The following is a 26,865-nucleotide window of genomic DNA, read 5'->3' on the forward strand; positions in this document are numbered from 1 at the left end:
AGTCAACTTTTATGCTTAAAGCATATATTTAATATGTATTTTTTAATGCTATATTCTTGTGATTCATTTTAAATATTCATATAACTTGTTTAATATTAAACCATACTTTATATAATGTATGAAAAAACAACAACAACAGCTCTTTATCTCTAAGCCTGAGAGTGAAACATGGTCTCACATGTGACATTGTATTCAGACCAAACTGGAAAATCAGGAAGTGACAAGCCGCTCAAATGCAGCTCCAACCCCTACATTAATGCACTACATAGGGCATGCTGAAAAGGCATTCTGCACACTATGTAGTGCACTGCACATCTAATAGAAGCTGGTATTGAGAGTAGTGTCCACCGTGACGGTTCCTTAGGCAGGTGCGACCGAAACATGACGGAAAATAAATCACTGAGTGAGTATGCGCATTTTAATAATAAACAATAACAAAAAAATGTATTATACTTAAATAATAATATTTCATAATATAAGTTCCTGGACGCATTGAATCTGATCTCAGATGTGTTTTGTTGCAGATCGTCCAGACTGAGATGAATTTATTGCCGTGTTCATGTGTGCTCATAATTTTGACAGGTATACCATGTTTCTGCTTTCGTTTTACCCATATTGACATAATAATAAAAAAAGAACAACAACACAGGTGTTATTTTAAGTGTAAAGGAGGTTAGAACTCGGGGTTGCGCAATATATCGTTTGTTGTCATATCGTGATGTTAACGCATTGCGATACAATACCGGTCGAAACGCTTTTTTTTTAGGTTTTGAGCAATAAGAAAATGCTTTACACTTCTAAAGTTACATTGTATATGCTAAATATGGTAATTCACTATATAAAAAAATGCAAACATCCCCCAGTTTCACATTGCAGAAAAGCATCACAAAGCAATGCCCCGTATCCAACTCCCAGTGCATCGTAGACAACACGTTCACACCTGTACCTACACCCTGTTTAGAAAGACAGCTCAGGGTAGTGGTACTTTGGTCACAGGGGCATTATGCTACTGACCAGAAGCTTGTGAGTTCAAATCCCAGCATCAACAAGCTGCTCAGTTGATTTGGATGATAAGTCAGCCAAACGACTTCCATGTAAACTTGGCAACAAGAATGAACAGCTTTCAAAAAAAACAAGAAACACAATATTATGAGAGTCAAGTCTAACCCGCTTGCCTGAATTGGATCGGAATCAGATTCTGCTACAGTCCAGTTCCAGTCCAGCTCCAGACACGTATCGAATTTCCACCAAGGTGCATTCAGTTATGTTTTTGCCTGAATACTTTGGTAATATTTTTTTTTTTCCCCTTTCAATTTGTCGCAAAATCTACAATGCAAATGCATCAAAGCTAATTCATGGCATGTAGCCGAACCCTAGATGTTTTTTCTTAGATAACGAAAGCCCATAGTTATGCATCGGTGTGTTTAACACAGTAATAGTAGAACGTGTTCAGCCGGTTCGACTGCATTTTATATACAGTGAAACCTACTTGAAGCAGAACGGACTTTGTTTTCATTCATGTCATTCATTTCTAAAATCAAAGACTTGTTTTATTTTTCTATATATGTGGGCTGTTGAAGCGTCCCAGCATGCAGGGTTCCTCGCCCAAAGTTTCTAATGATCATGTTCGATGGGAGGTCCCCTGGTGGGCTAGTGGTTAGGATGCGGCGCTCTCACCGCTGCGGCCCGGGTTTGATCCCCGGTCAGGGAACCAACCCCAGCCAATCTTAGTTCCGGTCCCAAGCCCAGATAAATGGGGAGGGTTGCGTTAGGAAGGGCATCCAGCATAAAAACATGTGCCAAATCAAACGTGGAGGATCCGCTGTGGCTAACATGGAATGTCATTTCCTTACACAGTCAATCAAATGGTGCTTAAAATCAACACGGACTATATTTGCAAAAGAAGGAGGCCCTTGCGCCAAGATATATACAGTGGATCCGGAAAATATTCACAGCTCTTCACTTTTTTCCACTTTTCCTTTTTTTTATGTTAGCCTTATTGCAAAATGGATTCAATTATTCATTATTTTCAACGACATTCTACAAACAATACCTCATATTTCCATAGATTTCATGGCTTGGTCTGAGCTCTGACTTACACTGTTAACTGTGGGACCTTTTATAGACAGCCGTGTGTCTTTCCAGATCATGTCCTATTAACTTAATTACCCACAGGTGGACTCTGATTAAGTTGTAGAACTATATCTTAAGGATGATCATTGGAAACACCTGAGCACAATTTTGAGTGTCATGGCAAAGGCTGTGAATACTTACCGGTATGTACATGGTTTTTATTTGTAATACATTTGCAAAGATTTCGAACAAACTTCCAATTAGTTAAATAATACATTTTCATTGGGAAAATTATCAAAATCCAATGGACAGCCCTAATTGGATGAGCATCAGGCATTTGGACATGATGATTAGGTACTTACATACTTGTGTTTATAAAGTGCAGTGTATTAGCTCATAGGCACCAAGACCAGATGTCTTAAGTAACGGCTATGTGGAAAGACATTTGGGTGGAAGAACACTGGCTAAGTTATGACTTCAGTTTAAAACTAGAGCAGAATAGGTGGAAATGGCAGCTCAGCATTAAAGATGTTGCACTTCTGATCAGAAGGTTGTATGTTTTAATCCCAGCACCGCCAAGATACCAGTGTTGGGCTATGAGCGAAACCCATAACCGTAAACTGCTCAATTGTATAAATCAGATAATTGTGGATAAACGTGTCTGCCAAATCCTCTAAATGTAAATGTAATAGGGTCATAAAAACAACACTATTTTTATTTTTTACAGTTTGTCGACTGGCATCATGTCAAGACCTGGTGCCCATTCAGTTCCAAAGTTCCCCCGTGCTCGTGGCTACAGGAAACAATGCCGTGTTTACACTGCAAACCATTTCCAGTATCTTTTCCATCGCGTGGATCGCTCCTGGAGGAGGCACCTTGGGTCAGTGGATCAATAACCAAGCTGTGCTTAATCCGATCACACAGTACCAAGGCAGAGTGAGCATCAGTGCCACCCAGCTCACAATCAGCAGCAGCCAACTGAGTGATGCGGGAATCTACACGGTCACCGTAACACCACTTGCTTCCACAGGACTGGCCACCAACTCACGCTCGGTCACTTTGTCTGTGTTTGGTAAGAAAGTGTTTTAAATGTGTAGTGATACTAAAACACACTAAAAAGGTGTTAAAATAAAACAGGATCTCTTGTTTGCGAAACCACTTCCCTGCTGGCAACCATGTGATTGTTTTTTGAAGCTTTTCAGGACTAAATAGTACATCAATTACATTAGAATCCAAACTTTATAGTCCAATCTCTATACTTCAAAAGAATGCAGCAGTACGGCTCAATTTAGAGACTGACCTTAAAGTTCTGATCTTTTCTGATTTTTTTTTTTTCTGTTCAGTTGCTGTGGGTGCAGTAAACCTTGTCGTGCCCTCGCTGGCTATAGAGGGCGGCAACGTGTCCTTGACCTGCAGCTGGACTTCAGGCACCAACACAAGTGTTATATGGGGTAAAGGTAGCACCAATCTTCCCTCAGATCCTCGCTTTGTGGTCAACGCTGGCTCTCTGGTTATCAGCCCAGTAAACAGGAACGATGCCGGCCAGTACAGCTGCACCGTCAGCAACCCAGTCAGCAGCCAGACTGCCACTGCAAGTCTCACCGTATACTGTGAGTCTCACGTAGATATTTGTACCAAATACCAGATGCGATACGTAAAAGTATATACGTGAATATAAAGAATAAAAAAACAATATTAACAAAACAATAACAATATATGCTTCTACGAGGTGGTATCAGAAAGTTTCGAGACTCGCTCTGTTTACAAGAGTACTGTATTTATCTACGTTTACACACTATCACCTTCAAAATAGTCCCCTAGCACAGCAATAGAGCATTTACATTTACTTATGTTAATAATAATACATATCATTTCTGTCTGATACAGATGGTCCAGACACCCCTCAGGTAACAAGAACCTCCTCCAATTGTGTTGGTGGGGGAGATGCCACCATTGGCCAGACGGTCCAACTTACCTGCACGTCTGTCTCCCTGCCCCCTGCTCTTTTGTCATGGCAACTGAATGGTGTACCTCTGACATCCAGCCAGGCGAACAGTGGCACGCTGAACTTGCAGATTTTTTCCACCAATCAGAGTGGCCAGTATACATGCTCCGCTAGTAACAGCATCACAATCCAAACGTCACAGCAGCAGATTAGCCTCAGTGTCGTGAGTGAGTTTCTGGCGCTGGAACGGCGATGCTTGGTGGTGGTGGTGGTGCTGGTGGCGGTAGGTGTTTTTTTGTTTTTTTTTCTCAAATGCTTGACTGGAGAAAAACAGTAAGTGGGTGGAGAAAAATCACCATACTTATCACTCTCATGTCTTTATTTTTCTCAGTGTCTCATTCCAGAAATATGTTTAGCATTTGTTATGACGACTAATAAGCAAATTAATTATCCTGGCAGGCAAGTTGCACAAACATGTCAAGCTACAGTAGAATCTTTGCAATTGAGATACTAGTTAATGTGTATTTACAAGCATCTTCTTTAGTTCATGCTAAAACATCTGTGACCCATCATGAAAATAATGTAAATGTTACGGTAAGTCCACAAAATGTATTCTATACAGCAAGGCGGGTTTACCTGTACATGTTTCGGATCTTATCTTGCTTCACTGACTGTGACTAACCGCTTTCTATTTGTAGATAATAAAAAAACATTTTTTTTTACAGGTACATGTCTAAGTGTAGGTGCGGTCGCTGGAATTGTCGTGGCCTGCTTCGTAGCTCTCGTGTTAATCATCGTTGCCATCATACTGATTATACGCCAGCGAAAAGGTAAAACCGATCTGTCATGACGTACGACTGATAATGTTATTTTTTTTTTACTTCGCTGATACTGATTTACTTCATCTGTTGCAGCTGATCAGAGACTCAGGACAGTCATTGGACAGCAGAAGCACAACCTGAATGAAAGGCCACCAGTAAGAACCCGGGTTCCCACCCTTCTTAATTTGAATTTCAGGCACATGGATTCAAGGTCTGGAAAGAAAAAGAAATTAGGTCCTTGAAAGAAATCTGAAAAACATTTTGTTTAGTAGAATAGTGCTTTAATCTTATCAGTAAATATTTGTTAAGAGTCTGTCTGGATACAATAAAATGTTAGCCAGATAGCTAAGCTTATAGCGAAATAGAGAAATTTATCATGGCCCCCCCTTTACTAGTAGAATTTTTGGTTTGGGATTTTTAAACATTACATTGCTAGCAGTGTTCGAGTGTTTTCCCTTGCTGTACTTCCCTTTACTTGATTTCCTACTTGGCAGAGGTTGGACCTGTGACACTTGCTGTCTCCGAAAGGAACATTCGTATTAATAAGAACACCGTATTAATAAAGCATATTATATACAATCAACAGAAAAGCCAAAAAATTAACGTAACGAACGCTTTGAGTTCACATTCTGCGTGCCTGTTTAAAATGATACTGAATTTGTGCTTATAATATCACTGCCTTTAATGCATTAGTCATGCTAAGCCTTTTCTTTATACCTGTTTTCTACAGGAGAAAAACGTGTGTATCAGCATGCAATATATATTTATTATTTTTTGTATTTTCAAGAACTTTCCCGAGCAGCATTTAGAATATTACCTGTATGAACTCATTCACTTCAATGTATTTGATTCAGTTTGAACATGACTGCTCAAAACATTCATACATTTATACACATTTATGAAACCTACACATTGAAAACCTCATTATTACTCTGAAATTTTGAGGTAAATGTTAAGTGTAAGTGAATAGTACTGTAAGTGGTCTTTCATGACGCTATATATGCTGGGGTGTACATTTGATAGGTGCTTGATATAAAATAAGTGCTGCGTAAAAAAAGTCATTGAATATCCTTAAATCTGGTATATATGAAAGTATGGGAACCCATCATTTAGTGGTTTTGTTTCCTTTATCAGGTTCTTTCAGCTCCACAGAATGGTCTTGACAATCGTGGGTTTGTGAGCCAGGGTGACCAGCCTGACCCACCGGTGCACAACGATAACAGACTTGTTCGATCAAAGAATCAACCAACCAATAGCCAACACAACAACTATAACACCGATATGCAGACACAAAACAGAGCAACCAACACCAGTGCCATTCTATCCAACGGTCATCTTAATGCTGATACATTCTCACATAATGCCAACCTCCACTCCAGTGCCCGTCTACACAATAGCCAGCGAAATAGTGATTCAAATCGACGCAACGCTGACTTGTCCCAACAAGAGGGCCAGCAGAACCCGAATATTCTCATACAAACAGGCAACCCGGCGCTCGGACCTCATACAGTCCTCATAAATCTTAGTACACTACCACAGCACCAGAACGCCACCACACAGCCTCAAACTGTGCAAGTCAGTCTCAATGCACCTCAGCCCCTTGTCCCTTCCGGACAACCGAACCAGAACACTGCACACTCTAACAATCAACAAACCAATACCATCCAGCCAGAGCGAGCGAACGCTAGTCACTCAAATCTCCATCATGTCCGAGGGTCACGTTCGAGTCCTCAGACTAGGATGGATGATGTTGGTAATTTAGCACAGACTTCCCACAGTAGCACTACAAGAAATGGACAACGCAGGGACCAGCAGGTCACCAACCAGACACGCTCGAGGCACAATACTGAAGAGACCTATCCTAACTATGAGCCGACTCTTAGACAGTCGGGACGCTCACTCGATAGCTCAGATGCTAATACACACCCGCGTCAGATGCCATGGGACCGTATGCATGGTACACCCGCGTATCCAAATCCTCAAATGGACAGTTCCGAATCCGAAAATTCAACAGGGGAAAGTAGTTCATCACAATCAGTCAGTCAGCATTCAGCGCCAGCTCTAAGACCCGCGAGGTCTCCTGTGGATGAACGGGTGCGGAACATTTCCAGATCTTCAAGAAGAAACTTTCTGAGACAGCTTGCTCACAGTGCTGCCCAGACACGTGCTCGTGCAGACCGCAGCGCATCAACGCAAATTGTGCAGCCTAACGTGATTCCTGAGCCACGGCCTGATCGTCAAAGTCGGATACCTCCGCAGACCATCACGTCCCAGAGACATGTCCCAGAGAGTGCACACATCTCTGTTCCTCAAAATCAAGCTGTTCCAATGCAGGCTGTTCAACCAACAAACTTGAACAATCAGGCAGGTCCAGATGAAAGGCAGGCTGCTGTCCATTCAAACTTCCGAATGCTGACTCAGGCTGCTTTGCAGCAGCACAACATCCAGAATCAACAAACTCAAGCTGCCTTGGGGCATCCTGGAACTCAGTCAACACCTGCTCAAACTCTTCCTGCTTGGCCGATCAACAGGGCTGGTCAAGCTGCTCCGGCTCCCCCTCCAGTTTTACGTCCAGAAGAGTTTAAAACTCTACCTCCAGCGCGTTTACAAAAACCACATGCTGTTATGCCAGTTCAGGTGAAGAGACGGCCTGTGGGCATGCACCATGGACATAGACCGCATAAAATGCCCATGCATGCAAGAGCTACCCATCACAATCTTCACCCAGCAAACCCTCACATGCATCCCAATGCACAATGGCAAGGCAACACAGAGGTAAGAAAAGTGAGACTAATTCCATGCCCACACGTATACACTTCCGTTTGAAAACGCTAATTTTTTTTTCTCCGTTTTTCAGTGCAAACGCTTTTCCATTTACAGTGAGGCTCCGTTGTCGGTCAAAAAAAACGTAGCTTTTTGAAAATGCTTTTCGAATTGGAGAAATTTGAAATCGCAGTGTGGAGTATGTAAACGGAGGCTTTGAAAATGGATGACGCATTTTTATTCATTGCTACGACATTCCAAAGTGGCGGAAAGTAAATAAATGTCTCAAGCGAAAGTGTGGACGTGGAGCGTTTTAAGACATGGAGCGTGTTTTCAAATGTATCTGAATTAGTGTCAGTGTAGCCTAAGCTTGCAGGAAGACTCAGGAAATAAGTGCTTCACTCAATCTAGGTTCATTTTTTTATATTTAGCCAGTTAACAACGTAAATCGCATTGCTGCTTTACAGCTCAAATGTTTTTGGTTCAAGACTAAATTTGGGTTGCTTTTGGTATGGAGTTTTTTTTTTCAGGTGATCTAATTTCCAAACATCTCCCATAACATACTGTAGGTGGTCTGGCCCCGAAATGTGAGAGTTTGGACTTAGGACCTTGAACATTCCATTTACTGATTCAGATAATAAATTTCATGGACTTAATCCAACTAGGCCATGAACACATGTAATGATTGTTAGAATTGCTTTAGTGGATCAGAAGTAATGGGTAATGCGGAACTATTCATTTTCCATGAAAACAAAGTCACGGTGACTGTGACCTCTAGTGGACAGTAAGGGATATTACAGGCATATTCATAACAAATGTAAGACATTAGCAGAAATGTTTATCTTAGCCCAACAGGAAATGAATTCAAAAATGTTCTCTTTCCCAAAACTACACTATATGGACAAACATTTGTGGACACCTGATCATAAATTGTGAAAGTGCTTTTTAACCATCCGATGCAACATTTAGTCCTTATTTGCTATTATAATAACCTCCACTCTTTTAAGATGGTTTTACTAGATTTTGAAGTGTGCTTGTGGAGAGTTGAGTTCATTCACCCTCAAGATCTTTCACTCCAAACCATGTAAACCATATCTTAATGGAGATGGCTTTATGCACATGATTATACTTGAACAGGTTTGGGTCTGTTCAAGTATAATAAGAGAAGTGAAAATGTAATGCTACTGCATCCAAAGACGTCCTATACAATTGGGTGCCTCCAACATTATGGTAATAGTTTTGTTGAAGAACCACCTGTAAACACGTAAATCCCATCATGGGTCACCACAGCAGATCATCTGCATGTTTGATTTGGCACATGTTTTTACGCTGGATGCCCTTCCTAACGCAACCCTCGCCATTTATCCGGGGCTTGGGACCGGCAGTAAGAGTAGCTGGGGTTGGTTCCATGACCGGGAATCGAACGCGGGTCGCTGCGGTAAGAGCGACACATCCTAACCACTAGCCCACCAGGGGACCTTTTGTTGAAGGACTACCTGTATAGCTAGAAAAAGTCAGGTGTTCCAATACTTTTGTCCATATAGTGTATGTCTAAAGAATATTATTTCTGTAAACAAAATATTAATTTAATTAAGATATTACATTTTGGACAGCTTAAAAGTTATTTTAAAAGTTGAAAAATATTGTTTGATCTGCTTGTTGATGGTGTATCTGTTTCGATCTAGGAAGTAGGATCTTACTGTAGGTGGTAAACACAGACAGGAAACATAAGCACTTGTGGAAACATTGCTCAACCAATCAAATGAGAGGACCAGAACTAACAGTTTTTTAATTGTTGTTGGACACCAACCAGGCATAACATTATGACATTATATCATTATGTGAGTGAAGAACACTGATTATCTCTTCATCATGGCACCTGTTAGTGGGTGGATATATTTATTAGACAGCAGCGAACATTTTGTCCTCAAAGTTAATGTTAGAAGCAGGAAAAACGGGCAAGCGTAAGGATTTGAGCTTTGAGTTTGACGAGGGCCAAATTGTGACGTCTAGACGACTGGGTCAGAGCATCTTCAAAACTGCAGCTCTTGTGGGATGTTCCTGGTCTGCAGTGGTCAGTAGCTATCAAACGTGGTCCAAGGAAGGAACAGTGGTAAACCAGCATCAGGGTCACGGGCGGCTGAAGTTTATTGACGCATGTGTGGTTTGATCCACCTGACGATCTCCTGTAGCTCAAATTGCTAAGAAGTTAATGCTGTTAATGCTCGATACGGCAGAACTGCTTTGGCAGCAAAAAGGGGACCAACACAATATTAGGCAGGTGGTCCTAATGTTATGCCTGATCGGTGTGTATACTGTAAAGATATTCTGGCGGGTGATGTCTCTTTTCGATGCGTGATTTTAGCCCAGGGAAATTTTTCAGGACTTTTACTCTTTTACGGTTTCTCGCCAATCTGACAAGCTGAAATATTTGTTGTCTCATTTCAAGACAGAAAAAGAGAAGCTGGTTAGGGAGTAACTGCTTAAAGCTGTTATAACATAAGTGATAACAGGAACTATTTAGTTTCACAGATACTACACAGCTATATTCTTTATTAAATAAAAACCTGTTTTTATTGGAATATTTCGCTGGTATAAGAGGAATAAAACACGTTAGCTGTTGTAAAGGTATAGTGAATTAAAGACACAGCATTGACTATGATTCTTTTACTAGAACAGCACATAGACAAGTGCTTTATTACTTGCATTAAGACCTACCATATGCGAATTAGCATTCTAAAATTTCCATTGTGTTCTCGAAGTATTCAAACATTTCATTTTTGCCACTGTATAGGAGCAGTTGGTACCTTATGAGTTGACCTGAATATACATAATCTTTCTTTTCTCTTCTTAAACAGGTCCACAGACGTAGACACAGACCCTGAGACAGTACAGTCTGCATTCTGATAAAACATCATGCATTTAAAAAAAATAAACAAATAAATTTTACGATCAGTCTACGAGCCAAACTGTACTGCTGTCAACTACTCATTAGTGGACAAAATTCAGAGTGAGGTGCACAGGACTTGATCTGTATCCAAGCGAAAAACCGGGACAAGCCTCAGGAAACTGCTAAGCTCTAAGTAATGATCTTCCAGTTTAGTGCCGTTTATTCAGCAAACGGGTACGCAGATGCTTCCTCTGACGCTGCTCAATTAGCAGCGCCTCCGTGGACGAAGCGCTCGGCTAACTATGAAGGAAAGCCACCGAACGGACACGCTCTTATTTATTATGCACATTTGTTTATTGCTAATGACTTGGAAAAAAATGCTAACGACTTGGAGTGGAGGAGGTTATCTTGAAGGACCCGGGCAAATTGGATTTTGTAACTAAGCACTACAAAGTAATAATTTGTCGTGACTGTCTGGGCTGAGGAGAGTGGCCTGATACTTTATGAATCGTATTGTTTTTACTTATTTTTACATGAAGAGTTTGTTTATTCGTCATATTGCGTAAGTCTGTATTAAATTATTTCCATGTTATGGAGTTGACTCTGGCTTCTGATCTAAATACGAGTTGGATTAAGCTGGTATAAGAATCTTTTTCCTGTATTGTCACAATATTTCTGTTTCTCTGTTTTCTGTTAGATTTTTATTATGAACTAAACTAAAAATTCAATTTTGGAGAGTTTTTGCCTGCAATCTACATTCCCCATGGTGTCTTTTCTGATCAGGGAGGAATCCCAAAGCACACAGAATGGCACATATGTTCTTCAGTTTAATGCAGAAAACTGACAAATACATTAGTATGTACAGTATATACACACTGAACAAAACCTGAACAAAACCTGAACTAATAAAACAAGGTAACCATAGATGTGTGAGCCCAGACAAAGACATACCTTACATACTCTTACATACGCATCTCAAAGTTCCTGTAGACACTCAACAGACAACATAGAAATAGTTTTAGGGGAACTAGTGTGAGGCCCATCTTACTGTAATACTAACAGTTTCTCAGATCAGAAATGAAATTGTCAAAACTACATGTTCAACCGCTACATCATGGAGTCACTTGTGTAATTCCTCATAGCTTCAATCTAAATTGTGAATGCTTTGGTACAGTCAGTTAAGTGAATGTGTACACGAGTCTCCTGTTTCCTACATTATCAGTTGTTTTAGGTTCATTTTGAGCCAAATATATTATTCTGGTTCTCACCGGAATATTCTCAACCCCCAAAACATCTCAGCATCAGTTCAGTGCAAAATGGTTAAACCAGTAATCTGTCAATCTTAAATTTCTATGAATCAAAAATTGATAAATTGTGCAGATGAATCTTGAATGTCACTAATTGTAAGGCATCAATATCAACTAATGATCAACTAGTTCTCTAAAATAGATAAGTTGAATCTCATGAGCCCTGAATTGCTGAGCATATACAGACAAAAAAACACAGATCTCTGAAAATGGATGAACCAGGAAATGAATGAACACTAGTACAGTACAGTAAAAGTCTGAATCCTGTTTGGTCTTTTGCAATCAATATCCCACATAAAGTAATGTGTACATTTGTAGTGTTGGATTTCATAGATGCCGTAAAGAAGAATGTTCCTTTTTCAATCATTGTAATCCAAACTAAAGTTTACATCAAGAAATACTGAAAAAAAGGTCATTCTGATAGCAATATGTCTGTTGACACGAATACTTACTTTTGAGAGATGGATTTTGAGAAAAGTACAGGCTTTTGCAAGTAAAACGGTATGGTGCTGTTTGTTCTGATCGTTTTTTGCGAAATGCACTTACTGGTTTGCAACTGAGAAAAACTGTAATATGATTCAAATCGCTTTTTATTTGTCATGTCATGGAAGAGTAAAAAAGCATTTGGTTTCCTTATCATGTAGAACATTTTTTTTTAATTTTATGAAGAAACGGGTAGCAACATTCATTTATTGGAGCAAAATTTATCAGGCTGGACAGGGAAATTCGCTGAAGGAGAACGGACGTGGAAGAATATTGGCGCTTATTCTCTGTTTTTCTTCGCCTCCAGCTTGTTGTGTTGGTGTCAGTTTTGGTCTGTAAATTACAGGTTTTGTGAGCCAGAAAACAAAAAGATGAGTGTTTTGCATTTCTGTGTCAAATGGTAATAAAATCTCAGGTTAACATGTGTCACCATTAATATTTATTTCTTACAGTATATGTCACAGTTTTCATAATTATGTTTAATGCATTAAGATTTCAATGTTTCAAAAGTACACACTTCCTTTACTTAGTACAGATACTTAGTTATATTTTAAAAGATTTTGGTAAAAGTTGAAGTACTGATTACACCTTGTTACTCAAATAAAAGTAAAGTTTGGACTCTGACATGAGTGAAAAAGCAGCCATTATTACTACCTGTTTTAGTGTCACATTGGGAACCGAATTTTATTAATATATTAATACAAAAACTAATTTCTAATTTTGTTATCTAATTAATGTATCCAGGCTATACAACAACAAAAGCAATGAAATGATGATGATGATCATGTGATCAGAAACGTCTCTGTTCTCAGTCATGTTTACATCACTGACTCCCTCTGTCTCATCCACGTTAACCTCATACTTCATGTTGCCTTCTGCCTTCTCATTATTAGCTTCATAATCTAGACTACGTCTGTGGTGTGTGAGAGCCAGGAAATTATACACCAGTGGTGGATTGAAAAAGCTGCACAATGGGAGGAAATAGGTTGATGGGCTGAAAATTGCATGCAATGAGAAGAAATATTGACATTTCATCCCATACATTATAACTAAGCCTGTTTGAAAAATGTATGTTTGAAGAAGTAGAAAGTACAAATACCAGAAAATTACTTAAGTACAGCAGGTTTTTTTTTACTTCATTATCTCACACCTCTGCTGCTCAGTATCGTGTAAAGATTTTGTTAAGTTAAAATGATTCAGTATTCTAATTATACCCACAGTAGCCATTTTATGAGGATACCACATACACGTTTACACAACTGTCCAATCAACAGAGGGAAACAATGCATTCAGAAAGATTGGAAGAAACCTCACCTGATGTCTTTTCTAATCCTTTCTCCAATCCTTAGCTTTCTACCCACACCCTTGACCATGTTCATTTAAATTCTAGGTTTAAAGAATCTGTTAGTAAGAAGTTTAATTGTAGAAGCCCACCCACCTCAAGGTGCAAAAGATGAGCGTTTTGAGATGTGTTACTTTTCTCATGGCTGTAAAGTGTGGTTAGCCCTCATAGCCATTTCCTCATGCAGAACTGCAGCACATTAGATGTTTATATGCTTTGTATATACTCAATATACTGTATATCTTGCGTATACAACTTATTCTGGACTACAGAGCGGATATAACCGGGGGTCAATTTGTAACAAATATACTGTGTATAGTAAGTTTATACACAATGATTATTGATCATTATAAATCGGTTATAAACATCGCTTCAGGTTTATTTTTTGCTTTCTGCCTCACTACAATTATACCCTTAGCAATTGCGGTACCACTGCACGTATAGAACGTGTCTGTATGCTGGTATATAAAAATGTATTAAACAATTCATCAAAGAAATAATAAAAATGCTCCATATTCTATATTGTTCCTCTCAGGATGCTCACAGGGGATAAATGTTCTGTCAACAAGGAAAAAAATGTCTTGAAATAAAGCACACGTGTAAAAACGTCACACTTTTAAGAGCTGTTTTATAAAAGAGCCAAATTATACAGGAGTCAGTTGACTAAATCTGTTAATGTATCGCCTGCAGCTATATAAAAGTTAGAAAAAATAGTTTCGTTCAAAAGTGAGAAGTGTAAAGGAAGGAAGAAAGGATACAGGAAGGAAGGTGGGGGATGGGACGTATACATATTAATGCCATTAGTAAATAACAAATTGTTATTGCCGATGCACGTAGTTGTAAATACTAAATGGAAAAAAGTTATTATTGGTAACGGTGACATGAACGTGCAATTCTGTAGGTTACGAATGGAAACGAAGGTTCGTCTAAATTGAAAAAGACGTCCTGTTCGGTTGTCTCTCGAATGTCTCATGTGTCTTTTACAAATAATAATAGAAAAACAAACAAACTCAATTTTATTAAAACGTTTGTGCAAGCGTTTTTGATTTATTTTTTGCTTTATATTTATTCCTTGTTGGTAGTAATGAGTGCGACAAAAATATTTCTTCTGGTAGAAGAATTCTGAATGATGTGTTTTATGTTTGTTTGCATGCAAGGTGGCAAGGAAGAAAGGATACAGGAAGGAAGGTGGGGGATGGGACATATACATCTTATTGCCATTAGAAAATGGCAAAAATTTTTTATTGCTGATGCACGTACCTTTAAATGTTAAGTGGAAAAAAGTTATTATTAGTAATTCTGTAGGTTACGAATGGAGACGAAGGTTCGTCTAAATTGAAAAAGGCGTCCTGTTCGGTTGTCTCTTGAATGTCTCATGTGTCTTTTACAAATAAACAAACGAAATTTTATTTAAACGTTTGTGCAAGTGTTTATTTATCTTTTTTTGCTTTATAATAATTTTTGCGATTTATGCAATTTTTTTAGACAAAAAGTTTTTTTCTTGGGAGAAGATTTCTGAATGATGTATGTGGGTTTTTTTTGTGTGCCTGCATGCAAGGTGGCAACAATTCTGCATGTTAATATAGCGTTTTAAGTTTGCTGTACAAATCTTTGGCTCACACTATGCATATGTGAAAAGGCACATCTGCAAGACAAAGTTCAGTGTAAAAAGCTATTTATGCTCTTCAGCCCTGAATATGGTCTCGGTCTTGTAGTGTCAATGACGAGCATTAAAGTGCTTAAAAAGTGTGACCACATCAGGGTAAAAAAAAAACAAAAAACAATACAACAAATAAAACCTTTTTAACCTAAGTAATATATTCATGTTTATTCTCAGCGGTCACACATTCTGACATACTGTAGAGGAAAGTCTTCTTGGATGATCAGAAAAACCTAGAGAACCCTGAGTAAAACCATGTAGACTTCGATGCAATGCTAAATCATTTTGCACCATAGTACATCTGCTATTAGTTAAAATGTTCTACGGCTTATTATTTATTTAGTTCTACTCTATAATACAACTACACCGAAGCATAAAAAAGGAATCAAAACTTTTGGTTTTTTTCTCTTTTCGGAAGTGATATAAACAAGCAAGGTTACTTTCATTACATACTGTACGCGATTCTGAGAAACCTGAGCTTGTCACTTTTAATGACAAGCTTTCAATATAATTTTGTCCTTTACAGTCTGTGAAACTGCATAAGACGCTGAGCAGTGGAGTCCTCGTCTCCCCCCCAAGTTTACCATCTTTATAAAACCATGTGCTGTTCAACAAAGCACTGACTTCTCCTTTAAAGGGGTTACAAGAAATAATGCTGCGATACAATTTGGTATTAAATCTAGATTTGTGTTTACAGGCTTCTTTTAACATGGCTCTTGTGGGTGTGGGAACTCTCTCCCTGGACTACTCTACACACACACACACACACACACACACACACACACACACACACACACACACACACACACACACACACACACACACACACTGACACACACACACACAGACGTTTGACTTTTTACATTCATATTTATTCAGACTGTTTTCCCAATTTGTTTATTTCTTTACTTTTCTTATGCATACTTACTACATATGTACTACATACAGGTTTTATTCCTTCCTCCCTGTATATTTTTCTGTGTTGAGAGTCTGAGACACAAGCATTTTATTCCTTGCTCTACAAAATAGACGCAACACACAAACCTGAAAATCAATATCTGAGTATTGTAATGCACTGAATGGTTAAGGGTTAAAGTGCTGCTTAGTGGCTCTCTGGTAGTGCTGGGAATTCAATTCCCAAAACGTGCACTAAACCATGCGGCGCTACCCCTGCCCTAGAAATGAATTTATAGAGAATATCTGGGTAAGACTGAGCAAAAGTGAAATGAGAACCTTAAAAAAAAAAGTGCTAGATCTCTAGTTTGTGTCCTAAAATGGCTTTATATTTAGAACTTGCGGATCTACATTTTGCCTGATTTCATGACTCGTGTCTTTTTCATTTTGAATCATTGATTTAATTTATTATTACTAGACTTTTATTGGACTTATTGCTCATTTGCTATGAAATGATGACCACGTCGGATTCAGGGAGAATCAGGTCTTGGTCGACAGTAAGAATTCTGTATCTTCAATCCAATTTTTTTAATGTATAGCTCTTTTAACAATGGAAATTATCCCAAATCAGCTTTACACAATTATTTACATTTATATTTATATTAATAAATAAATCCTAATGCATAAAATTGTAGCTCAACAACTCGACTGAGATTTTTACTATTACTTCTTCTATAACTACTATTAATAATAATAATAATAATAATAATAATAATAATAATAATAATAATAATAATAAAGAGATTTTATAAAAATTAAGTTTTATTTCTATATGTGTAACATGATGTGATTGGAAAAGGTGGCCTTTATTATCGAACCCACAGTACAAAGGGGGAATTTGTGACAACTATCAACTATCTAGCAGTAACTTTTCTAGCAATCAAATGTGTTTCTTTGAATGTGAAAAATGAAATTTGTTTTTTTTATTCAATTATTCGAGCAAACAAAAAAAACACACAAAAAACCAGTTGAATCCCCTGTGTCATTTTGTACTTTGATTGGATGGTGTGTGCTTCATCTGTCTGCATTAATTTCTCAAAGCCATTGTAAGGAAAAAGCAGATGAAAGAGGAAATAATTCACTGTGACTGTATTTAACATCTGACCAAAGGTCAGATATAGGGTCTGGTTCTGTATACCTTCTTACAATGATTTGTCTATTGCTAAGATTCCTGGTTCCACAAAGGTCCAGTACAGTATATAGTGTGCAAAAAAAGTATATAGACAGAAAAAAAAAAGGAGAATTCTCAAAAACCTAGAACTTTAAAATGAAACTGTTCGATTTGCCCTCTAGTTTTACTTTAGTTCCATAATCTGGGCCACAACTTATCAGACATAACACTCACGCACTGAAGTTGTCTCTGAGCAAATGTGGAAGTAGATTTCCTGAAAAACTTTGCTATGTAAGACAATAAATAACCTGCTTTCTTTTACTTGTGTTTCCAGTCTTCAGTGAGTGTTCCAGTTTTAATAAAAGACTTCTAGGTATTTTGTATACTTAAATCAGGTTGTGTGCAAAACCTGCAGTTGAACATATGCAGATCGATTAGAGTGTAATAAAGTGTGTTTTAGTGTAACAACTGTAAGAGAAGGTATTCTTTAGATCCTGTTGAAGATTCTACATTTATCAACTCTAATTTTGCTTAACACATGATCTAAAAAAAAAAAAAAAGAAAGAAAAGAAAATAACCCTAGTGGTCTGAAAATGACATTGCAGTGTCATTGAAGAGCAGTTCAGTGCTGTGATCACATGAGCGACGAGACCATCACAGATCAGCTGAAGGTAAAAATTCTCTTGTATATATGTATATAAGAGTATATACATATAAATGTATATATGTATAATATATATACACACATTTGATTTACTATATTAATAATATAAAATAATAATATCAGGGGGTAATAACTGCAAATATTTTTTTAGATTATTAGTCCTGACAGTACTGCACTTTTGCTACTATACTTCTCTCTCTCTCTCTCTCTCTCTCTCTCTCTCTCTCTCTCTCTCTCTCTCTCTCTCTCTCTCTCTCTCTCTCTCTCTCTCTCTCTCTCTCTCTCTCTCTTTCTCTGTGGATGTGTATATATATGTACATGTATGTGCACACTTCAAATACAATATATGGACTAAAGTATTGGGCCACATGACTTTTTCAGCTGTATAAAGTAACCCACAATTGTATCTGTGTATTGTTTTATTTTCTATAACAGGAGTTTGGAAATGATGTAGTTTCCTCTGTATATTCCACATTTACTCTCCATTCGTTTTAAAAACGTCCACTATTCTGGGAAAATGTTCTACTAAATTTTGGAGTGTTCTTTTGCTTATTCAGCTACAAGGGTGTTAGTAAAATCAGGTACTGATGTAGCTGAGGTGAGGAGGCCTGGTGTGCAGTCAGTGTTCACATTCATTACAAAGGTGTTTGGTAAAGTTGAAGTCAAAACTCTACAGCAGGCCACTCAACATTTCCCACACCAAATCATGTAAAGCATATGTCATGCTGAAACAGGTTTGGTTCTTGTAGTTCAAGTGAGGAAAAAAATCCAAAACAGCCACAATTAACACAAACATACCCCCACCGCCCCCCCTGCCACCCCCACTGCCAACCACTAGACCACCACATGCATGCAAGACAAGAGTTCTCATGCACACTTGAGGGTAAAGGAACTGGTATAGACTGTGACAAAGAGTTTTAAAGGTTTCGACTCTACGAAATAAATTTTTTTTTAGAGTAAATAATTAATCTTGTTTCTATTGTATATACATTTTTTTTTAACACCAGCATTGCTTTCTACATGAAAATGGCCTTTAAAAAAATAATAAAGGGTATTATAATAACTCTGCTTCTCAGCAAATGACTTTGCAGTAACATTGAAGAGTGTGACATTGCTGTGACCACACTATCACAGCTCAGCCTAAGAATTCTCTTCTTTCTCTGATGCAAGAATTAGACATATATATATATATATATATACACACTAGCGGAAAGTACCCGTGCTTCGCTACAGAAGGCAGAACGCTAAGCAATATAGCAATAAGCAGTAAGCACTGAGCAGGACTGGATGATCAGAGATCAGAACGTAACGTCAACAAATAACGTACTTCCCCTTTTTGTAGTACGGATACAGGGCAAATTACTTTGAAATTTATTTTTATTGTGCATCTAACATCTAATAAGAAACAATGTACTAAGTTTCATTAGGATCCGTAATGTTATTTCGAAGAATTTACAATGCGTGAGAAATCGCGTTTTTCGCGAGTTAGCCGCGATCCAGGGCGAATTTTTCAAAACCCTTTCTTAGTGAGCACCTAAGACCCAAGAGGAAGGTATGTTCCAAATTTCATTGCAATCCGTGCAGTGGTTTTTGAGATTTCGTGATGAGTGAGTGAGTCAGTCAGTGGTATTTCAGCTTTATATATATAGATATTCACTCTTGCATTATTGTGGATTCCTAAACATCAAAACCATATGCTGGTCTTTCTTAAACTGCTACCACAATGTTGGAAGTTGGAACTAATAAGAACGAACGATGTGCATAAAGCCAGCACTATAAAGATATGCTTCATGTGGGTTGGTGTAAAAGGTTTTGAGTGGCCTGCTAAAGGGCTCTGACCTCAACCCTACTAAACACCTACAGGATGAGTTGGAATGGCACCACAGGTCACTGACTTTACTAACACCCTTGTGACTAAATAAACACAAATTTTCCACAACAAAATCATAGTGAAACATCGTCCCAAAATAGTGGAGGTTATGCTAGCAGAAAATTGGGATTAAATGTGGGATGGGATGTTCAAAATAGTCAGGTGTTCACAAAATCTGTCCATATAGTGTATATGATGTAATGCAAAAACTAGTCATCTCAGACTTTGTATCTTTTGGAGACCATGGATTTATTTTTATAATAGAAACTAAAAATGACTAATACAGTGGTTCCCTGGGAACTCCCCCGCAGTGAATTCATCTAGATCAGGGGTTACCAAACTTTTTTGAAACTGAGAGCTACTTCTTGGGTACCGATTAATGTGGAGGGCTACCAGTTTGATACATACAGTTGTCAGTTTGATCTGAAATAACAAATTTGAAGACACTTATCATGTTAATGTTTTCTCACAATAGTTATCAACAATGATTGAACAATGTGTTTTTAAAAAACATAGTTTAAAATGTTATCCCTAACGTTCCTGAACGATGCGGATTCCCGCGAAATTTAAGTTAGTTTGGTTCCAAATGAGAACCCGCAAATTTCGGGTTGACTGTAATCTGTAATCCTTAAAATAAAATAATTCTAAAGATTTAAGAATTTATTTCAATTCAGTATGCCTATTATATAAAAAAAAATTAAATGAATAGAATTTGGATTATTTTTAAATACAATTTGAAATAACTTGTGATATAATAATAAAGATCATTTAAAAAACATTTTTTTGTTGGACACACGCGCACATACATACACACTATACTGATTTATTTCTATGTAATGCCGTTGATGGTAATTTCGCTCTCAAGCCAAGCTTGCTTTACGCAAGTTATATATGGAATTGGGAAATAAACTGTATTCTCAAATAACCATCTGTGTAATTATCGCTCACAGAAGCTCATCAGGCTGACCTAAGAACCTCACACATATCTCATAAAGGTAATGTACAGTAATGCAATCACTCAGTTTCTAGCTTCTCTATAAACAGGAAGTCATTTTTAATAACTAATAAAAAAGCACTGTGTTTTTTGGGTTGTGCACCAGCACCTCTATATCACCGCTAAGTTTTTTCCTATTCATGCAATTTATTCAATCCACTGAGCTGTACCCTTCCTAGAACTCGATGTATATATAGGCATTTTGGTTTACAGCACACATGTGATTGTCTTGACAGCAGTTTCCTGCTAAGCGAGGAGATATACCTCCTATATATCACTTGCTTCATTTTCACGTTTATTTAGTCATTCATCATAAGTCTCTTTCACTCCGAGACACAACCCTTTTTTTTTTTGTGGGGAATTCTAGGTTCTTTGATAACACTGTTGGTGTCCATGTGACATTACATCATCAGGATCGTGAGTTAAAGTGACCGAAGGGGGTGTGAACGCATCATTTCTAAAATTTCACAGCTCAGCTGAAGGTACTGTTATTTGTTCTTTTTCTCTAAAAAAATGTGCTGAACTTTGCTTTTTCAATGTAACTAAATAGGAAAAAAAAAATAATTTAAAACTATGTTTGAACTATGTTTTTTTCTTGAAAATGTTTCTCTTTTTTGGAAATGAAATGTTCAGATATATGTAAAACTTATTGTATGTAAACAGCTGATATAAAAGGTCTGGGCAGCTTTTTAAAGATAAACAGGCACCAGCGAAAGGTTTATGTTTTGATTTGAATGATTATTACACATTACATTGTAGAAAATTCCAGGTGTAAAAAAAATCGTTTTGCACACTAAGCCTGAATATATTTATGTTTAATATGTTTAACCACAAGAAAGTGGTGGCTCGGTGGTTAAGATGTTGGGCTTCTGCTCTAAAGGTTGTGAGTTCAAATTCCAGCACCACCAAGCTGCCACCTTGAGCAAGACCCTTAACCCTCAACTGTTCAGTCATATACATGAGATAATTCACTCTGGATAAGGGCGTCTGGTAAATGCTGTAAATGTAATTGGTGTGACACATAAAAATGTGACAACATTTCTTCATAAGTATATCCAGTACTAAAACTAATAATTGATGAATTGATTTTTTTTTTATTGTTATTTCATGAATGAATTAAATACTTTGGAAACACCTTGTCTTTGAAAGACACATGAATGTTACCTTTGATTCTATTCAACAAACTTAGTGCTGTAAAAATATGAAGATTTACTTTGACCGAATATATAAATGTACAGATGTTACAATTTATTTTCATAAAAATTAAAATCATCCCTTAGCATTAAGAACAGTTTTAAACTTTTGGCATCTTGGCATTCATTGAGTTTGTTTGTCCAACATTCAGCTGAATTATTTTGCCATGACTTGGGTAAAACTGGCCAAAGCTGTTCTTCACTAGTTGGAGATTTCTTTCTGAATTTGTGATCCAGTTCAATCCCAGAGCAGTTCAATAGGATTTAGGTGCAGTGAATTGGCAGGCAATTCCATTATAGATAACACTCCAGCCGACTGTTTGTTTCCTAAATAACACTTACAGAGCCAGGATGTATGCTTCTGGTCATTATCTTGTTGTACTGTAAGGTAAAGTCGATTCCAATTAGCCGCAGTGCCGATGGAATTGCATGGTGAAGAAAATGGTTCAGTATTTCTTTCAGGCAGAATAAATTTTCAACCTTCCTTGCACTAAAACAACCCAAAACTATTGAGCTTCCACCTCCATGTGTGACTGTAAGGGTGAAGCAGTCTGATAAAATCCACAGAAAGTCCACAGAACTTCTAAATATTCACTGTCCATTGGTTTTGCCTTTAGTTAGCTAGTTTGTTGTATATGAACAAAAGGAACGTACATGGGTCTTAAATATGATTAAAGACTAGGTGTTTTCAAACAGGCCCTGCAAATATTCATTTGACAGTATACATGTTCTGGACTGAACAGAATTTACATACGATTTGTCTATTTTTGTTTTTGCCTCTACAGATTATCTTTAAAAATGCCCATTACATGGACACCAGCGCTAAGCTATTCTGTCCTGGTTGTTGACAGCATCACCCTGATTACTGGTCTTCCTGCCAACCTGCTGGCTCTTTACACTTTTCTCCGAAAGGTGAAACAGCGTGCAACGCCTCTGGATGTTCTCTTGCTCAGCCTCACCATTTCTGACCTTATCTTCCTTTTGTTCCTCCCGTTGCGCATAAATGAGGCAGCCAACATGAAATGGACCATGAGCTTCTTTCTTTGTCCACTCTCGGGATTCATCTACTTCAGCACCATCTACAACAGCACTTTGCTTTTGACGGCTATCAGTGTGGAGCGCTATCTAGGGGTGGCCTTCCCCATTAAATACAAACTCAAGCGAAATCCACGATATGCCGTGTTCGCCTGTGTCATATTCTGGGCACTTTGCATGGGTCATTGCAGTATCGTCTACATAGTGGAGTATCATAGAGGCAGCAATATCACGTTCACGGATCTGAACCGAACCTCCTGCTACAAAGAGTTTACCCCTGAACAGCTGAAACTCCTTTTGCCTGTCCGTTTTGAGTTGTTCATCGTCCTGTTCTGCATTCCTTTTCTCATCTGCTGCTTCTGCTACATCAACTTCATCATCATCCTCTCTCGCTTACCTAACATCAACCCTCATAAACGCTCCAGGGCCATTGGGCTTGCTGTGGTCACCCTCCTGGTTTTTACCATCTGCTTTATACCATTTAATGTGTCCCATGTGGTGGGATTTGTTAAATGGTACAGTCCACCGTGGAGAGTCTATACAGTACTACCCAGCACCTTCAATGCCTGCTTGGACCCTTTTGTCTTTTATTTCTCATCATCAGCAGTTCGGGGAACTTTCAACAGCATTGTGCAACAGTTCCTCAACTGGCTTGACCGTACCTTCGGTCAGAAATGTAAGTGTCTGATGTTCAAAAAAGGTCCCTTTACTGCCTATGAGGAGAGAACACAGAGTTCCAATGATACAATTTGATGAGAAATTACAGTTTTTTTAAATGAAAGTTTTTTGCATATACACAAAAAAAAACATGCATTACTTTTGGCACAAGTACATTAAGTACATGGTGGCATAAATAGTTAAATAACAAATTGTAAATGCTACCACTGCTTTTACTACTGCATCCTCCGAAATGCATTACATATTTCTTAAACTCACCCGGAAAGGAATTCTTGGCTAAGCCACTGAGATACTCTACACTCAATTTACCTGGTTCTCATTTAAAGCAAGATAGATAACAAAAAGCTAAGCCTTAATACAGAACTATTTATCTTATTGATGTTTTGCTTCTACGAAATAGTTTATGTCCAATTTATTTTTTACTATAATTGTTACTAGCTTTATATTAGTTTAATAGTTATATAGTTTTTAATTTTGCTAACATAAAAAAATGCATTTACATTGCTAATGAAGTTTTCAAATTACTGCATTAACTTGTTAATTTTGTCTAATTGAGTATATGATTATTATTTGTAAGGGCTCAGCATCTATGCTAATTTTAAAGTGCCACCTGTTGATACAGATTATGTGATTCAAGTGTCTAGACACTTTCATATCAGTGAAATAATTCCTACCAGGACCTAGTTATTAAAGGTTAACCACACCAGCTGTGTCAATGCATCAGCAACAAGGTGAGAACTGTGATATAATATTTCTGATGTTACAAAAAAAAAAATTATTAAGTAATCTATTTTATAGTCATGTGGCAAATGGGGACGGCTACGCAGAAGGTAATTTCTTAACATTTTGTAACCACAGAAAGCTAAGGACAAAGTCATATAGATAGACTTTAACCACAAAGATTTATCATGGCAGGAAAGTGTTCGTTGTAAGTGGTTTCAATTTCAATGTACAATAAATTCATTTTGTACAGTGCTTTTAATTATGGACAACTTTGCAGAAATATACAAAGCCGGAAGTAACTGTGGTCACATAATACTCCTCACAAAGATGAACATTTGGGAGGAACCAGACTGAAAAAAGGAACCCATCCTGATCTGGATGACACCGGATAGTGCAATTATACATATTCTCTGCTACAGTAAACCTGTATGGGCAAAAAGTGCAATTTATCACCAGTAGATTCATTATAGTTTTTTCATGAAGTGTGTCTGATGACACACTTAAATTGTACATATCATAAAGCAAAATTGTATTATTTGTAGTCCAAAGCGATCTTTATAGTTTATAGTTTTAATCTCATGTATCTTAGCTGTTTTAAAGTGTTTTTTGTTTGGATTTCTGCTGTTTCTGTATGTTACAAATATACATAGTTATTCTTCTGAAAGGTTATAATAAATACATAAAGGCATCTTAACTGATTATTTATTAATTATATTTGTATATAATTAATTATTTTCATCTACAGATCATTATCAACTTAGTGAGACAGCTAGGAGAGAACATCTATCTGCAATTAGTATTAATGCAATAATAGTATATTAGTAGTGAGCCAGCCAGGAGTAAACATCGAAAGTGTTACATTCTTCTTTTAACATCAAAGGTAAAGAGGTGTAAAGTTGTGTTTTTGTGATGGTATCTGGAGGAAACAAACATAAAAAAGACCCAGTGTTTTATTTCCCTTTGCATTCACATATGTACTGTATAATACAAACTACAATGATTATAAACAGGACTATATACAATGAGAAAGGAGAAAAAAAAGAAACAATAAGAAATTAATTAAATGTTATACAAACAGTACTAGCGGTAAATAGCGGAGGTGGAATCTGTGATAGTGGCAAAAAATACAATAAATAACATAGAACAGAATAAACAACTTCCCTTCCTATGTACAAGCTAAACTATCCAAAAAACAGCATAAATAGTATGTACCCCTTCTTCCTGCTCATTTATATCATTCCAATTATGATTTTTATGAATTTTTTTTTATTTATGTTTTGTAGTAAATAATGCTTCATAATCTTAAAAATTTTTTTTATTACAAAATCATTTGGAAATCTGTCAGTATTTGGTTTTATGTTAAATAAAAGTAATTAATGAAACACAGTAGTATTCTGGGACCTAAATGTTGTGGGATCTAAATGACATCAAACAGTATATTCCATAACTTCCCATCCTACTCCTGTCACATTATATACTGTAGGATCTAAAATCGTAGATTACAAGCGATCCCATTAAAAACCTTGAATCATCACAACACACATGAGATCACAGTTTCTAACTATCACAGTGCTGAAGAATAATCTAATTGATCAGGATGTTTTGACTTGAATTTTGTATTACAGAAGCTCTAATTGTTATTGGTTTCATAGTAATAACTCCTTCAGTATGACTTGTATAGATTCACAAAAACAAGTTGTTATTGAACATAAAAAGTTTTCTTGCAGAGAGATGTTTACAAAATATTTACGAAGTAAATAACTTTTTAACGAATCTATCTTGTGGATGTATTACACCATTACATGCACCTATAAAAAAGCACAGCATGCTGTTTAATCTAATTAATATAATGTTATTTTGTGCTTTTTTCTGATGTTTGCAGATAGTAATTAAGACAATCAGGATGATCTTTGCATGCATACACACACACACAAACACACACAAACACACACACACACACACACACACACACACACACACACACACACACACACACACACACACACACACACACACACACAAACACACATTAAAGGTCAATGGCATTAACACACACAAAGGTTGACTTCCAATCACCAGGAAAATTTTCAGAATTTGCCTCTGGTTCTGCCCTGATGTACAGCTCTTTGATTGTTCAAGCTGCGCACGAAAACTCGACTCCAGTGTGATTACTAGATAAAATACAAGACAGTGTTATTATCACATCAAATCATCTATCAGAGCAAGACGAGGGAATGTATCAGGTGAAATGTCAGTGGAGGAGGCACAAATTTGCTACTGGGTTTGATTGTAGGATGCAAAGCTGTAATATGGAAGTTCCCTTCACTTCTAACTAGTGTGTGTGTGTGTGTGTGTGTGT

At 37.3% G+C, this 26,865-nt stretch overlaps 2 protein-coding genes across 4 annotated transcripts; both read left to right on the forward strand.

The window, feature by feature from the left end:
* Positions 1 to 248: 248 nt before the first annotated feature.
* On the forward strand, positions 249 to 12,702 carry LOC310719458 (uncharacterized protein). The gene is made up of 9 exons (XM_083529202.1): positions 249 to 403; positions 525 to 582; positions 2,801 to 3,145; positions 3,417 to 3,683; positions 3,961 to 4,245; positions 4,744 to 4,848; positions 4,933 to 4,994; positions 5,974 to 7,614; positions 10,461 to 12,702. The coding sequence occupies exons 2-9, from the start codon at positions 540 to 542 to the stop codon at positions 10,485 to 10,487; spliced, it is 2,775 nt and encodes a 924-aa protein (XP_083385328.1). The 5' UTR covers positions 249 to 403; positions 525 to 539; the 3' UTR covers positions 10,488 to 12,702.
* Positions 12,703 to 17,343: 4,641 nt separating this feature from the next.
* On the forward strand, positions 17,344 to 25,192 carry LOC310719745 (free fatty acid receptor 2-like). Of its 3 annotated transcripts, none has more exons than XM_083529743.1 (4): positions 17,344 to 17,640; positions 17,955 to 18,020; positions 21,245 to 21,359; positions 22,856 to 25,192. In XM_083529743.1, exon 4 carries the CDS (start codon positions 22,869 to 22,871, stop codon positions 23,856 to 23,858), a length of 990 nt encoding a protein of 329 aa, XP_083385869.1. In that variant the 5' UTR covers positions 17,344 to 17,640; positions 17,955 to 18,020; positions 21,245 to 21,359; positions 22,856 to 22,868; the 3' UTR covers positions 23,859 to 25,192. The 3 variants fall into 3 exon arrangements, with proteins under 3 accessions (XP_083385869.1, XP_083385870.1, XP_083385871.1); XM_083529745.1 differs by lacking the exon at positions 17,344 to 17,640 and adding an exon at positions 20,834 to 20,878 and having other exon boundaries at positions 17,922 to 18,020; positions 21,291 to 21,359; XM_083529744.1 differs by lacking the exon at positions 17,344 to 17,640 and having other exon boundaries at positions 17,909 to 18,020.
* The last annotated feature ends 1,673 nt before the right edge of the window (positions 25,193 to 26,865 follow it).

This window comes from Silurus aristotelis (genome assembly GCF_946808225.1).
Source record: "Silurus aristotelis genome assembly, chromosome: 25".
Taxonomy (NCBI): Eukaryota; Metazoa; Chordata; class Actinopteri; order Siluriformes; family Siluridae; genus Silurus; species Silurus aristotelis.

Bases quoted from the DNA above. Each gene is read 5' to 3' on its own strand.
- LOC310719458 (XM_083529202.1), top strand. From the start codon at position 540: ATGAATTTATTGCCGTGTTCATGTGTGCTCATAATTTTGACAG. The intron at 3,684-3,960 runs GTGAGTCTCACG...TGTCTGATACAG, and splicing joins TGCAAGTCTCACCGTATACT to ATGGTCCAGACACCCCTCAG. The intron at 7,615-10,460 runs GTAAGAAAAGTG...CTTCTTAAACAG, and splicing joins AATGGCAAGGCAACACAGAG to GTCCACAGACGTAGACACAG.
- LOC310719745 (XM_083529743.1), top strand. From the start codon at position 22,869: ATGCCCATTACATGGACACCAGCGCTAAGCTATTCTGTCCTGGTTGTT.